The following is a 15,789-nucleotide window of genomic DNA, read 5'->3' as shown; positions in this document are numbered from 1 at the left end:
TATCTGTTTTACCTTCGGTTAGTTTTGGTAGTTGATGATTTTGAGGAATTGGTCTATTTCATCTAAGCTACTGATTTTGTGTGCATAGAGTTGTTTGGAGTATTATCTTGTTACCTTTTGAGTATCTGTGGCAGCTGTAGTTATAACCCTCTTTCATTCCTAATACTGGTAATTTTTCTTTGTTTGTCCTGCTAGAAGTTTATCAAATTTATTGATATTTTCAATAAATTTTCAATAAATTTTTCTTTGTCCTGCTAGAAGTTTATCAATTTTATTGATATTTTCAAAGAAGCAACTTTTGGTTTCATTGATCTTCTGTATATTTTCTTTATGTTTTCAATTCTTTGATTTCTGCTCTTTGTTATTTCCACTCTTCTGCGTGATTTGGGTTTCTTTTGTTCTTGCTCTTCTAGTTTCTTGAAATAGAAGCCTAGATTATAGGTTCATAATCCCCTTTTCCAGCGTAAGCATTTAGTGCCATAAATTTTCTGCCAAGTGGTGCTTTAGCTGCATCTGAAAGATTTTGATGTGCTGTGTTTTCATTTTTATTCAATTCAGTATGTTTTAAAACTTCCCTTGAGTAAGTTGTTTAATTGCTAAATGCTTAGAGATTTTTCTTTTCTCTTTCTGTGACTGATTTCTAATTTAGTTCCATTATGGTCAAAGAATATACTTTGTGCAATTATAATTCTTCTAAGTTATTTAAGGTTTACTTTTTGACCCAGAATATGGCCTGTCTTGGTGAATGTTCCATTGGTGCTTGAAAAGAATGTTTATATATGTAGTGACTGTTATTGGGTGTAGAATGTTCTGTTAATGTCAGTTAGACCTCATTGGTTTATGGGGTTGTTCAGGCTTCTTCTGTTCTTGCTGATTTTCTATCTAGTAGTTCTGTCAATTACTGAGAGAGGGGTGTTGAAGTTCCCAACTGAAATATTGGATTTCTTTCTTACTCCTTTCAATTCTGTCAGCTTTTGCTTTATATATTTTGAGGTACTCTTGTTAGGTGCTTACACATTTAGGATAATTATATCTCCTTGGTAGGACCACCAAAGCCCTAATACCCAAACCAGACAATGATATTACAATAAAAGGGAACTATCGACCAATGTTCCTCATGAACATGGACACAAAAATCTTTGACCAAATTAGATTTATCTTAGTAAATGTAATTCAGCAATATGTAAAAAGAATAATACCTCATGACCAAGTGGGGTTTATCCAAGGAATGTGTGGTTGGTTTAACATTTGGAAATTAGTCTATATAACTGAAGATATTAAGGGATGAAAAGAGGAAAATTTTATGAGCATCTCAGATGCTGAAAAAGCATTTAACAATACTCAATATCTATCCATAATAAAAACTCTCAGCAAACTTGGACTGGAAGGGAACTTTTTTAGCCTGATAAAGAGTATTAAAACACACCCACTCACCCACACACACAAGAAAATTCTAGGGAATCTACCAAACAACAATAAAAAAGTACTAGAATGAAAACAAATTTAGTCATGAGGCCATATGATACAAGTTTGATATACAAAATAAATTATATTTCTAGATACTAGCAATAAACAGTTATAAGTACAATTTTAAAATAATACCATTTGCAGTAGCATAAAAATATGAAGTACATGTGGATGAATTTAACAAACTATGTGCAAAGTCTGTACACTGAAAACTGTGATTATTGAAAGAAATTTAAAAGGACTTAAAGGAGAGAGATGCCTGTATGAGTTGGAATACTCGGTATTGTTGAGATGTTAGTTCTCTTGAAATCCATATTTAGATTTAAAGCAATCTAAGTAAAAATGACCTTTCCACATAAATTGATAGGCTGATTCTAAAATCTGTATGAAAACACAAAGTATGTACAATAATCAAAATAATTTTTAAAAAAGAACAAAGTTGAAGGATTTACACTACTTGATTCTACGATTTACTGTAAATCTTCAGTAATGAGGACAGTATGGTTTTAGCATAAAGATAGACATAGAGATCACTGGAAAAGAATAGAAATAGAACTGCACATACATTTTTAATTGATTTTCAACAAGGGTGCTTTCAGTGGGTTATAGGTAAGTCTTTCTAATAAGTGGTGTTGGGTCAGTTATATATTCATGTAGAAAAATAAAAACCTTAACTCTTCAACATTGTATAGAAAAATGAACTTGAAATGAATCATAGATCTAAAGATAAAAACTTAAAGTATAAAACTTCCAGTAAAAAATATTTGAGGGCTTCCCTGGTGGCGCAGTGGTTGAGAGTCCGCCTGCCGATGCAGGGGACACGGGTTCATGCCCCAGTCCGGGAAGATCCCACATGCCGCGGAGCAGCTGGGCCCGTGAGCCATGGCCGCTGAGCCTGCGCGTCTGGAGCCTGTGCTCCGCAACGGGAGAGGCCACAACAGTGAGAGAGGCCCGTGTAACGCAAAAAATATATATATATATGTATATATTTGAGAAAATCTTTGTGACCTTGAGGTGAGCAAAGAATTTTTAGAATACAAAAGGAATAAACCATTAAGAAAAAAAATTGCTAAATTGGAGTTCATGAAAATAAAAAATTTCTGCTTTCCAGAAGACATTAAGGAAATGAAAAAGCAAGCCCCAGAATTGGAGAAAATATTTGTGATACATGTATAAGGATGTATTCAGAATATATAAATAATTCACCAATAATTCACCAAACAAAGTAAATGAGTAGCCAATAAGCACATCAGTCACCAGGGAAATTAAAATTCAAACCACAATGCGAAATCCTGCATACCCAGTAGAATGAATAAAATTAAAAAGACCAACAATGTCAAATACTGAGAAGGATGATGGAACAACTAGACCTCTCATACATTGCTGCTGGGAGTATACAGTGGTACACTCTGGAGAGCAGTTTGTCAGTCTCTCATAAACACAAACTTACTATACCCCCCAGCAAGCCTGTTCCTAAATATTTCCAGGATGCTCATGAGTGAGATCAGATAATAGTTTTATTTTTCTTACTAAATTATATTTTTGCATCAGTGGTATGCAGAATTCGTTAAGTTGAATTTTAAGCTTTCTTTTCCTATGTTCTATCAAAATTTATGTCGAAGTTATCATCCTTAAAATTAAAGTAGAATTTATTCTATGAAACTTCTAGAGTGTGATACTTTTATAGTGTGTAGCTCTTTGAAAATTTCTCAATTTCCTGTTTCTTGGTCTGCTTATCTAGATTTTCTATTTCCTTTTTCATAAGTCAAAATAATACCTATTTTCTTAGAAAATTGTCAACTCCACTCATTTTCAAATTTATTGGGACGATATGGCTAAATTAGGCTTTTTTAAAAATAGTTTTCTTAATTTCCTTTGTATCTGCCTTTTAATATACTCTCAATTCCTTTTTTTGTGTTTTTATATTCACATGACTACTTTTAAAAAGTCAGTTGGTCCTAGATTTATTGTATAGTTCTTTTCATAGAACCATCTCTTGAATTTATTATTTTGACAGTTTTCTTTATTCCTAATTCATTTATTTCGTTAGCTTTTCTGATTCTTCTACTTCGTTGCTCAAGTTTATCATTCTTTTTCTTATTTTCTTAGTAGAACATTTTCATTTGTTCTCATTAAATAGTATACAATTTTTAAGTTATGAGTTTTTCTCAGAGAACTGGTTCAGTTGACTCCTATGTTCTTGTAATAAATCTTTATTAATGCTTTATATATTCTTTTGTGTCATATTTTAATTCTTATTTGACCCAAGTGTAGTTTTAGACCCTTTAATTTTTTCCAGTTGAAACCTTGAGTTGTCTAGATAAGCACTCACAGTGATAGCCAGTAATTTCAGTTTTGCCTTTTTCTTCGTTGTACTGTTTAGCTCGTGGCACAAACCTCTCCTTGTGGAACCAACTAGAATTGGTATAAATATGTGGGTCAGGCCTTTTTCCATTTCAGAGTAGTCAGCACCTTAGAGGAGCATGCACTTACAGAGCTAAATAAATAACTAGAGAACTGAGCATAACTACCTATAAAAATTGAAATAAGAACAAAAACAGGGACTCCTAAGGATTTAAAATAAGGATGATATTGTGGACAAAATACAAAAATAAAAAGAGGTACATATTTAATTCAGATGATTATGCAAGAGATAGGGATATATGGGTGACTATCAATAGCTTGATAAAATTTTTATTATCTTAATTAAAAGCTGAGGAACAAGAAAAGAAAAGGGAAAGTATGTCTGTAATAACCCAGTTAATATCAACATGAAGGGAACTGAGTGGAGAGAAGACCAAGGGATTTATCAGAGTGTGGTGTAGTACTTGTTTTATTAGTGGGAAGATATACTTCTTGATAAGTTGAAGAAATTATTAGGAGCACATGAATAAGAAAATGTGATGTAGGTTGAGGACAGTCATTATAAGAACAAATTTGTATAGCCTTAAACCATCACAAGAAAACACTATTTATTTAGGAGAAAAAGGAACGGAATTAAAAAGGAAAGAAAAGAAGGAATACTAAATGGAAAATGTGAACCTAAGTAGTGTCGAATGCTGACTCCTAAAATATCACCAAGATAACTTGTTGATAAGACAAAGCTCAGTTTAATGCTTACCATGGTAAGGGAGATCACTACCTCACCAGAGCCATAGTAAGCCTGTCAGACGAGGAAGGACAAAGTTGAGATATATATTGAGATTTTAAGTCTTGTTTAACAAGGGCCTTTCAGTTGGAGAGTTATGGTTGATTATGGCTTGGTTATGATTGGGTAAGGATCATGATATAATAGTTTTGGATTGGTGAGTGGAGAATTTGGAGGCAAGAGGTTTAGAGTTTTAGAGTGTTAACCATCATTTGATACTTTCTGTTAAAGAGTTGATGGATCTTTCAAGAAGTTCCTGGAATCAACAATAACTTATTTTGCAGCTTCTCGCTTTCTGAGCAAGAGTTTTCTGGAAGAGTAAACTCATGTTGATGAAGACAGTGTAACAGTAAAGTCATGTTAATGTAGACAATAAGCTGTGTGGGTGATTTTCATTCTCAGAAGGTAGAAATAATAGTTGAATTCCTGGGGTTAGGGAGGACCCAGCTGCTCCATGTTATTTGTTCTTTTACTACACTACTAGATTTGTCTTGCTAGTATCTTATTCAGGATATTTGCAGTTATATTCATTAGTAGGATTGGCCTGTTCTGTTTTCTTGTGTTTACAGTATCTGTTTTTGGTATCAGTTAGGCTAGCTTTGTTGAATTAGTTCCTCCCTCCCTGAAACATTTTCTTTTAAGATCAAGATGATCTCTTTCTTGAAGATGGGTAGATCTTACTATTTTGATTTTCTCTACTCACATTTTATTTTATGACTTCTTTTTAAATATGTTCTACCTGCTTTTTGATTGTTAAGGACTATTAGAGTTTATATTCCATCACGGTTATATAGCCTTGTTATACTTTTAGTATTATTTTAAGTATATTTTTTGACCTTTCTATGAATTTGTACCAAAAGAGCATGGTTCCTGGTTGTCTTATGACATAGCTTATCATCTTGAACCACCGTCCCCATTTCTTAAATTAATCCTCTTTATTTTTTCCCCCCAATCTATCTCAGTTAAGTAGATAGATCTCATTTTCTGACCAGGAAGAAAACTAAGGAGAATTATAATTTTAGTTTTCCTTTATCTTCCTATTAGTTATCAATGTGTCATCTTTAGGAAAATGTTTTAAACAATGTATATTATCTATTCTTATGGAAAAGTGAACCATGTTGAGTATTTTTTTCATCCTTATATTTCTACTTTGATTTACTTTTTTTAAAAACAATTTATTTATTTATTTATTTATATTTTTGGCTGCATTGGGTCTTCGTTGCTGCGTGGGGCTTTCTCTAGTTGCAGCGAGCGGGGGCTACTCTTGGTTGTGGTGTGTGGGCTTCTCATTGCTGTGGCTTCTCTTGTTGCAGAGCACAGGCTCTAGGTTCATAGGTTTCAGTAGTTGTGGCACACGGGCCCAGTAGTTGTGGCTCACGGACTCTAGAGTGCAGACTCAGTAGTTGTGGCGCACGGGCTTAGTTGCTCCACGGCATGTGGAATCTTCCCAGACCAGGGCTTGAACCCGTGTCCCCTGCATTGGCAGGCGGATTTTTAACCACTGTGCCACCAGGGAAGTCCTGATTTACTTTTTAACTATAAAAAATTAAAATAGACCTTGTATGAAGGGCATCTTTTTAATGACATTTTCCCCCCATATATAGGAAGTTCACAAATGGGTGCTACTATAGTAGATGCTTTGGATACCCTTTATATTATGGGACTTCATGATGAATTCCGAGATGGGCAAAAATGGATCGAAAACAACCTTGATTTCAGCGTGGTGAGTATACAATTCATAATTTATTCCATTGACTATGAAAAGACACTGTAACAATAGTTTTGAGTGTTATACTAGCAGTTTAAGGAAATCCTAAGTCCCCCTTCTTCTTTTGTGATTGTCAGTTGTTCAATTTTTGCGTAAAATAAACACCCTTTCTCACCATTTTCCTTTTCCTTTTCTTACCCTTATCTTTTAAGGTAATGTGTTGCATGTGTTAAGGCAAGAGTTAGGGAGAAAAAGCACATTGAATTAGAAACATCAGGAAACCATAAATTACTTTATAAATATTAAGTGTTTTATTATTTTTTAAAGAAATAATGATTGGCACAGTTTTTTAAAACTTTTTTAAAAAATATATTTTATTTTTTAAATTGAAGTATAGTTGATTTACAGTGTTGTGGCTTTGGCACAGTTTAGAAGCGCCTTCATAGTTAGGTACATGCTCATCCTTCCAGCATTTTGGCATAGTTGTTAAGTAGTGCTCCTTAGGTTTGAAGCCCAGCACAGTCACAATTCTAGTGATATTTGGGAAACCTACCTATAAGTAAGTGCTACTTATTCTTTCTAAACCTGTCATAAAATTGCTATCCTATTGCAATATTGTGAGGATTATTTGAAATAATCTGGTACATATTCAGTGTTCAGTAAATGTTAGCAGTTATTTTCTTTGTTACCAGTCTTCACCTAAAAGATGTGTGGACTATTTTGTCATATTCATTTTCATCTTTCATGATATTTTTACTTGCTGTTCCTTCTGACTGTAGTGAGAAGCCACTCCTTATCTGTTTTTCTCTTTGGCAAACTCTGTATCATTCAAACTCTGTATCATTAGCCTTTCCTGATGGTAATTAGACAAAAACTGATTACTTTCTTTTATATTATTTTAGCATTTTGGACATAGCTCAGAACGTTTTTATTATCAGGTTTAGGTTTGGCTGTGAATGACAGAAAATCTAGTATAAAATAGCTTAAGCAAGATACATGTTCATTTCTCTTTCATGCAAGTCAAGTACAAAGATAAACAGTTTAGGGCTGGTTTGGGTAGCTCCTCGATGACCAAGGACCTAGGATCCTTTGTCTTATTATTCTGTCAACTTCAGTGTAAAGCTTCAACCTCATGGTACAAGATGATTCCTCAAGATAAGGTAGATAAACCTTCCAGTGGCATAAAGGAGGAAGGGGTAGAGAAAAGATATGTGACTGCTCAGAAGTTGGTTACCCCATTTTTGCTTGTGTATTATTGAGTGAATCTAACTCATGTGGCCCCACCTTATTGTAAAAGGGGATTGAGAAATGCAGGGTTTTTTCCCCTGTATGGTTATGTAGCTCTTAGAGATTATGTACTTCAAGGTCATGAAGATATATTCTTGTACTTAATTCTAAGTGTTCTAAAGTTCTGCTTTTGCATTTAGGTTTTTAGTCCTTACATAGTTGAGTTTGTGGGTAGGTGAAGATAGGCAACTCTCAATTGATCCTAGCACATTTATTTCTCTATTATTTATACATGCCACATTAGTCATGTATTAGTTATATTACTCTATTCTTTTCTACTGGCTTTTCTCTTTATCCCTACATCAATATTTTAGTAGTCTAAATATTTATTATATTCTTAACTAGTTTTATAAGAAAAGCTTAATATCTATAGCTGAATCTTGATATCTGATCTTATTCTACTAGGAAATTATCTTAGCAATTCTCAGTTCTTCTTTTAAGCTCTGGAAAAACTGTGTTGAAATTTTGATGAGGATTGCATTCAATTTATAGATTAATTTGGCGAGAATTGGCATTTGTGAATCTCAAATACTTCTGTTTGTTAATATGGCAGCTTTATTATGCCTCATAATTTGTTGGTATATCATTGTGTCAGTTGGCTCACTCAAGAACCAGAACTGTACAGTTTTTTTAATTAGAGGATTTAGTGTTTAGAATTGTTAACCAAGTAATGGGGCACTGAAAAGACAGAAAGGGAACATTGTGGTATTACAAGAGGTAGTAACTACAATAAATGGCTGCCATGCCTGGAACTGTGAGAACAATGGGGAGAGGTTGAGATCATTAAAATTTACTAGTTGGGACTCTGTTTTTGATACCTTAGGAGTTCTTAAAAGGGGCTTCTCAGACCTGGGACTCAGACCTCTGAGGAGGGGGTACCTAGTTAGAGCTTGGTATCTCTGAAGGGCACAAGGAGGCTGATTTGGGGAATGTGTCTGTGGCAGGGGAACTGTAACCTGGAACCACCTGCCACCGCCAGGGTGAAGAACCATGGCTGGTTTGACACTGTCAGAAGCTAGAAGGAGACTGGAAGGAATAAGTTCCTTTTTCTTCCTTCAGCTTTGTATGACCTTTGTAGAACCTTCTGTCATCAGCAGGGCTTGTAAGGAAGCCAGATGCGTTTGAATAGTTCTAGTTTCAGTATACTGAAGTAGAGTGTAGAAGGATGGATTTGAAGCTGAGAAAAAATAGCTTAATAATCAGCACAGTCATTTTCCATTCTTTCACTTTTACCCTTTCTGTGTCATATGTTTTAGCTCTATATTTTACATATAGTGCGTATTTAGATTTTGTTATTTTTATCCAGTCTTGGAGTCTTTTAACTGTTAAGCTTGAAATATTTACATTTAGTATAACATATTTTTAGAGTTGAATCTTCAATCATTGTTTTGCTACCTATATCATTATTATACTTCTCATTTGCCTTTATTTTCTGTCTATCTTATTTGGATTAAATTACTTCATGTCTCTTTTTCCCTCTACTAGTTTGACTTTATACTTTCCATTTCCATTCATTTTGGGGTTACCCTTAAAATTTTAATAGGTATACTTACCAAAGTTTAAAATTAATCATTTTCTCTATCCTTCTTCTGAAAAACATAAGGATCTTAGAATGCTTTAATTTAGCTCATCTCCCTCTTGTCTTATATGTAATTGTTGTCTAGTTGGTCCCAACTTGTAGTTGAAACTTCCAAATTAAGTAATGAATAAATAAATAAATGTATTTATTGAGTGCCTTCTCTGTGACAGACACTGTTCTAAATCTGTGGATACAGGAATTAACAAAACAGAGTCTTATCTCTAGTTTATACTAGTTTCTATTCTAGTTTGAGGAGAAAAGCAGTAAATACATATTCGAGATATATTGAATATAGCATGTCAGATAGTGATAAGTGCTTACTCTTAAAGAAGAGTAAGTAGGATTGGAGTAAGTGGTGGTGAGAGGTTGCTATTTTATATCCATTGGCTATTGAAGGTGACGTTTCTGAGAAGAGACCCAAGGGAAGCCATGTGGATATGAGAGATCCAAGCTTTCTCCTAATAGATATTATAGCTGAGTATAGAATTAGAGGTTGATGACTATTTTCTCTTAACCTTTTAAAGATACAGTTCTATTGTCTTCCTGTTTCTGTTATGCTATTGAAAAGTATGCTATCAGTTTAATATTCAAAAGGTAATCTGTCTTTTTTCCCCTTGTTTTAACATTTTCTTTTTTTTGCTTTGTTGTTCTGTAATTCCATTACCATTCTGTATTTAGACTATTCCTTAAAGGACTCATGTTTTATCAGTCTGAGGACTTTTGTTTTCATCAATTTAGAAAGATTCTCAGTCATTTCTCCTGTGAATAATGCCTCTCCCTCAGTCTCTCCCTTCTCTCCCTCTAGAAACTTTTCTTATCTTCTGTCTCTTGTGAGGGAAGGTATGAATTTTACAAATGAGAATTATATAATATTCAGATGATGATAAGTGTTAATTGGGGAAATAGTACAGAGTAAGGAATATTAGTGATGAGGGATTACTTCACAATTTTATATTGTGTGGTCAGAAAAACTTTCTAAGTGAAATTTGCTCAGAGATCTGCAGGTAAAGTATAAAGACTGACACAGAAGTGAGTTTGACAGTTCTCAAACAGCAGGTAGACCCGCTGGGTAATAAAAAAGTGAGCCAGAGGGACATTGGTAGGAGATGATGTCAGAGAGGTTGTGGGGAATCAGATTATGTTGGGTCTAGTAAGTCATTTTACTGAGTGTAACCAGAAGTCATTGTAAGGTTTTGCACAGAGTAGTAACCTATGCTAACTTTAGATTTAAAAGGTTCACCACTGTAACTATATGGTGCTGAATAAGTAGAGTGCTGAGAAGAGGGTAAGGATGGTATTATTGTTCTAGGGAGTGGAGAGAGGCCCTCTCTCCCTCTTTTCCTTCCTCTGTATATTTAGTGAATGTCTACTATGTACCCTGCAGTATGCTATATATTGGGAATATATGAAGTAGTATAAACCACTTTGCTTTTGAGGATGGGGTAGGATAACAGTTATGTTATTAAAAAATTACATTATATTGTGAAAATTCTATATTAGAGAATTATGCTTGTGTTAGCAAATGATGTCTTCTGCCTATGAATGTTGGAAAGACTTCAGGGTAATATATATTTCCTTTTAATTTTTACTTAAAAATTAATTATGAATGTTATTTTTCTGTTAGTCAGTTTTGTATATTCTGTGGATTCTTTGGTTATTTTCTTTGCCACTTCTAATTTCTTTCCATGCATTAGAATCTTCTTCAGCAATATCTTTATCCATATCTAAATACAAACCTATAGACTCTATGGGGTAGGGTTATTAATACTGCTATACTTGTGGCAAATTTCGTTCCGTTTGTCGTTTGCCTTTTAATTTTGTTCATGATTTTTTTTCTTACAGGTAATTTTCATTATGGGGAAATTCAAGTCCTTCTATCATCATTTGTTATCAATGCTATTGATTTTATGCTTACAAAGTACCTGCTTTCTCAAGGAAGTATAGATAATTGTCACATTTTTTTCTACTTTTTTATTTCAGTTATTACCTAGGAGTCAGTTTTTTCAACATTATTAATTGAAAAATCTATCATCTTGCCATTATTTTTTGGTACCTCCTTTAACGTTGATTAAGTTACATATACTAGAAAAACATTTAAAATTCATGAGGAGAGATAGAAGTAAAAATGGACGTTATAGTGTAGTGATTAGAACAGAAAGGGACCCGTAGAGAGAACACTTCCAAAATTCAAGAAGTAGAGGCTTTCATGAGGGAGAATAGTCAATAGCATCAAATATCTTGATAATTTCACAATAATGTGTAAGGCACATGAAAATGGCCCATTGGTTATGGCAATTAGGAAGCTGTGCTGACAGCAGTAGAGGAGTTTCAGTAACATTAACAAATGGGAGGTGAGATTGCAGTTGCGTGAGAAACGAAGACATAGAAAGTGGAAAAAACCATTCTCCCCAGCATGTTTGTGAGAAACATATGAAGGATTGAAGATATTTTGAAACCTTTACAGCTTTATGTATATGTGAATATTTTCAATATGTTTTCACAGAATTCAGAGGTGTCTGTGTTTGAAGTCAACATTCGATTTATTGGAGGCCTACTTGCAGCATATTACCTTTCAGGAGAGGAGGTGAGCAAAATCAAGTGATACGTTGTTTGAGGGGAAAGGGTTGTGAATGGAATTTAGTAAAATGAAAGATTTCATGTTGTCTTTTTATTTTTTTTATGAATTTATTTATTTTTATTTTTGGCTGTGTTGGGTCTTCGTTGCTGCGCACAGGCTTTCTCTAGTTGCATTGAGCAGGGGCTCCCCTTCGTTGCTGTGCACGGGCTCCCCATTGTGGTGGCTTCTTTTGTTGTGGAGCATGGGCTCTAGGCGTGCGGGCTTCAGTAGTTGCAGCACTTGGGCTCAGTAGTTGTGACTTGCGAGCTCTAGAGCACAGGCTCAGTAGCTGTGGCACACAGGCTTAGTTGCTCCGTGGCATGTGGGATCTTCCCGGACAAGGGCTGGAACCCGTGTCCCCTGCATTGGCAGGCGGATTCTTAACCACTGTGCCACCAGGGAAGCCCCATGTCGTCTTTTTAAATTGTCCAGTATTGGACTAATCTACAGGTTTGCTGAAATAACTAGATCTTCAGGTAGAGCTCTGTTTCTTGGGAATAATGATTTTTCCATTTTGAGAATCTCAGTGAAACAAATTCATCACAGATCCTAGCACTATATATACTATGTCTCCTCTGTAAGAGTTATCCTTCTCCAGGATTTACCATTGCAATTAATTACATGGTTGAAACAAAAGTAGAAAATATATTAATAAGATTAGAATTAAGGAATGAATCAGTAAGAATGAATATGGATCCTCCTAAGTCCAAAAATTAATTAATATAACTGCCTATTTAGAAATTGAATGCAATTTATTGCTGTAAATTAAAACAAAACAAAACAACAGCTCTGAATTCTCCTTTATGGAAGTCTTGGTGTAATACACACAGACACACTTGAGACTTAACCGTGATGGGGAAGTGGGTGTAGGAAATTGCTTTTTACTACTCAGATGGGTTAAAGAGTGGGCTTGGAGAGTGCGAGAAAGAGAAGCTAAAAGGAAGAGGTTATAGTCATTTCTGTTTTGTTTTCTGAGAAACTCCTTGGCACATAGATTTAATTGATTTGTTGGCCTAAATGATTGTAAGATAGCTTCGTAAATTTAAGAAAACTCACTTTTTATTATATGTATTGTAAAGATGGATTTTTATATTGTCTTCAGTTTTTATTTTTTGTGTTTAACTTTAAAGTGGTCATTTTTAGGATTGTTTTTCCCCTTATGGCTTCTAGATTTTGGTCTTTAGAAAGCCTTCCCTATGGCTGTGTCATTATAAAACAAATATTTCTACTTTTCTTCTGGATTTTTATGATTTTATATGCTTATATTTAATTATTTCATCTATCTTTGTGTGCTTTTGTGTGTAAAGAGTGAGATACCCACGTACAACTTTTTCTGTAGAAGAAATACGTTTGAAGATGATGGTATTTAATATATAATATTAGATAAATAACATTTATCTTAATATATGATTTTACTGTCAGCCTTTACTATGTAATTTGATTATGCCTCCAACCTATGTTTCAATTGTCAGAACACTTCAGTTCCCATTTAATAAAATAAAAGGTTTATACTCTGGCAAAGAGGTTTTCAAACTTCAGTGTGTTTCAGGGTCACATAGCGTGCTTTATAAAAATGAAGATTCCAAGCCCTGCTCACAGGACTGAAATTCAGTTGGTTTGAGGTGGAAACCATTATTTATGGTTTTAATAAAGTACTCTGTGTTAAAGGTGATTTTGGAAATGCCGATTCTATACTTTGAGAAACTCTGACCTAGCTTATATGAATAAAATCATTGTAAATTAATTGATAGGATTTTTTGGTCAGGTTTATTGATGTATTATTATATAGAGTAAAATTCACCCACTTTAGCATATACTTCTTTGAGTTTTGAGAATGCATACAATCTAGTAAGCACCAGCACAAGTAAGATATAGAAGAATTCTATCATCCCAGAAAATTCCCTTTTACCATTTTATAGTTACCCCGCATGCTACCACCAGCCTCTGGTAACGACTGATCTGTTTTCTGTTCATACGGTAAGGAGTACTGGCTTCTTTCATGTAGCACAATGCATTTGAGATTTATTCATGTATTTAGCAATTCATTCCTTTTTACTGCTGAATGGTATTCCATTGTGTGGCTCTAACAGTTTATCCATTCACCAATGGATTGGTTTTTAGTTTTGGAGATTCTGAATAAAGCTGCTATAAATATTTGCATTAGGATTCTGTGGGATCATAAATTTTTATTTCTCTTGGGTAACTATCTAGAAGTGGGATTGCTGGATCAAATGGTAAGTAAACTTTGGAAGAACTCCCCAGACTTTTTCAAATAGTTGCCTTCCATCATGACCAGTAATTGGTATTGAGAGTTTCTTTATTATTTTTAGCTATTCTAATAGGTGTGTATTAGTATCTCATTGTGGTTTTATTTTACTTTTCTCTAATGACAAACTATGTTGAGCACCTTTTCATGTGCTTATTTGTCATTCATATATCTTCTTTAATTGTTCACTCTTTGGCCATCAAATTTTTTTTGTTTTCTCATTATTGAATGTTGAGAGTTTTTTGTATATTCTATATATTCTGGACATAGGACTTTTATAACCTATGTGTTTGCAAATATTTTCTCTCTGTCTTTGGCTTTTCAGTGACTTAACAGTATCTTTTGAAGAACTGATGTTGTTACATCTTGAAGTAGTCCAGTTTATCAGTTTCATCTTTTATGGTTCATGTGTTTGGTATTTTATTTACAAAGTGTTGCCTAATCCAAGGTCACAAAGATTTTCTCTTGTTTTCTTCTAAATATATTATAGTTTTACTTTACTATACTTTTAAATCTATAATCCATTTTGAGTTAAATTCTATATGCTGTGAGGTAGAGGTTGAGATTCATTTCTTGCCATATGGATATCCAAAAATTCTAGCACCATTCGTTGAAAAGACTAGTCTTTCTCTATTTAATTGGCTTTGCACCTTCGTTGAAAGCAGTTGACCATATATGAAATCAACTGACCAAATGTGGGTATATTTCTAGACTCTGTTGTTGATCTGTGTATCCGTCCTTTTGCTATTACCACACTGTGTTCATAATTATGGCTTTATGGAATTGAAATCATGGTCTTTATGGTCTTGTAATCAGGTTATGTGTGAGTCCTCCAACTTTGTTCCCCTTCAAAATTGTTTTGGCTATTCTAGTTTTATTTTCTATATAAATTGTAGAATCAGTTTCCTGATTTCTACAAAATATCTTACTGGGATTTTGATTAGGATTATATTAAGTCTATCAGGAAGTTTAGGGAAAATTGATATCTTCCAATCCATGAACATAGCATATCTCTTCCTTTATTTAGTTCTTTAATTTTGTTCATTGATGTTTCTAGTTTTTACAGATCTTATACATATTTTGATGGATCTGTACCTATTTCATATATTTTTTTTTTTTTTTTTGCGGTACGCGGGCCTCTCACTGTTGTGGCCTCTCCCGTTGCGGAGCACAGGCTCCGGATGTGCAGGCTCAGCGGCCATGGCTCACGGGCCCAGCCGCTCTGCGGCATGTGGGATCCTCCCAGACCGGGGCACAAACCCGCGTCCCCTGCATCGGCAGGCGGACCCCCAACCACTGCGCCACCAGGGAAGCCCTATTTCATATTTTTTGATGCTATTAAAAGTGGTACTGTACTGGTGGCGCAGTGGTTGAGAGTCCGCCTGCCGATGCAGGGGACACGGGTTCGTGCCCCAGTCCGGGAAGATCCCACATGCCATGGAGTGGCTAAGCCTGTGAGCCATGGCCGCTGAGCCTGTGCATCTGGAGCCTGTGCTCTGCAACGGGAGAGGCTACAACAGTGAGAGGCCTGCGTACTGCCAAAAAACAAACAAACAAAAAAAGTGGTAAAATGTACATAACATAAAATAATAACATTCACATTGTTGTGCACTATGCAGTTGATTTCTATATTGACGTTGTGGCCTGAGATTATCATAAATTTACTAGTTAATTCTAGTCACTTTTAAATGGATTTTAATAGATTCTTTGGGAATTT

General features: G+C 34.5%; 1 protein-coding gene across 2 annotated transcripts in view; it reads left to right on the top strand.

Moving 5' to 3' along the window:
• The window catches only part of MAN1A2 (mannosidase alpha class 1A member 2), a 172,203-nt gene that overhangs the window by 71,155 nt on the left and 85,259 nt on the right, over positions 1–15,789 (top strand). For both annotated transcript variants that reach the window (XM_033436561.2, XM_004263248.4), the window contains exons 4-5: positions 6,220–6,338; positions 11,693–11,773. In XM_033436561.2, the coding sequence (XP_033292452.1) occupies positions 6,220–6,338; positions 11,693–11,773 (200 nt within the window). The remainder of the gene's footprint in view (positions 1–6,219; positions 6,339–11,692; positions 11,774–15,789) is intronic.

The sequence above is a fragment of the Orcinus orca genome, chromosome 1 (genome assembly GCF_937001465.1).
Source record: "Orcinus orca chromosome 1, mOrcOrc1.1, whole genome shotgun sequence".
NCBI classification, from domain to species: domain Eukaryota; kingdom Metazoa; phylum Chordata; class Mammalia; order Artiodactyla; family Delphinidae; genus Orcinus; species Orcinus orca.
The sequence above is the reverse complement of the archived record's forward strand: the minus strand, read 5'-3'. Positions and strand labels throughout refer to the sequence as shown.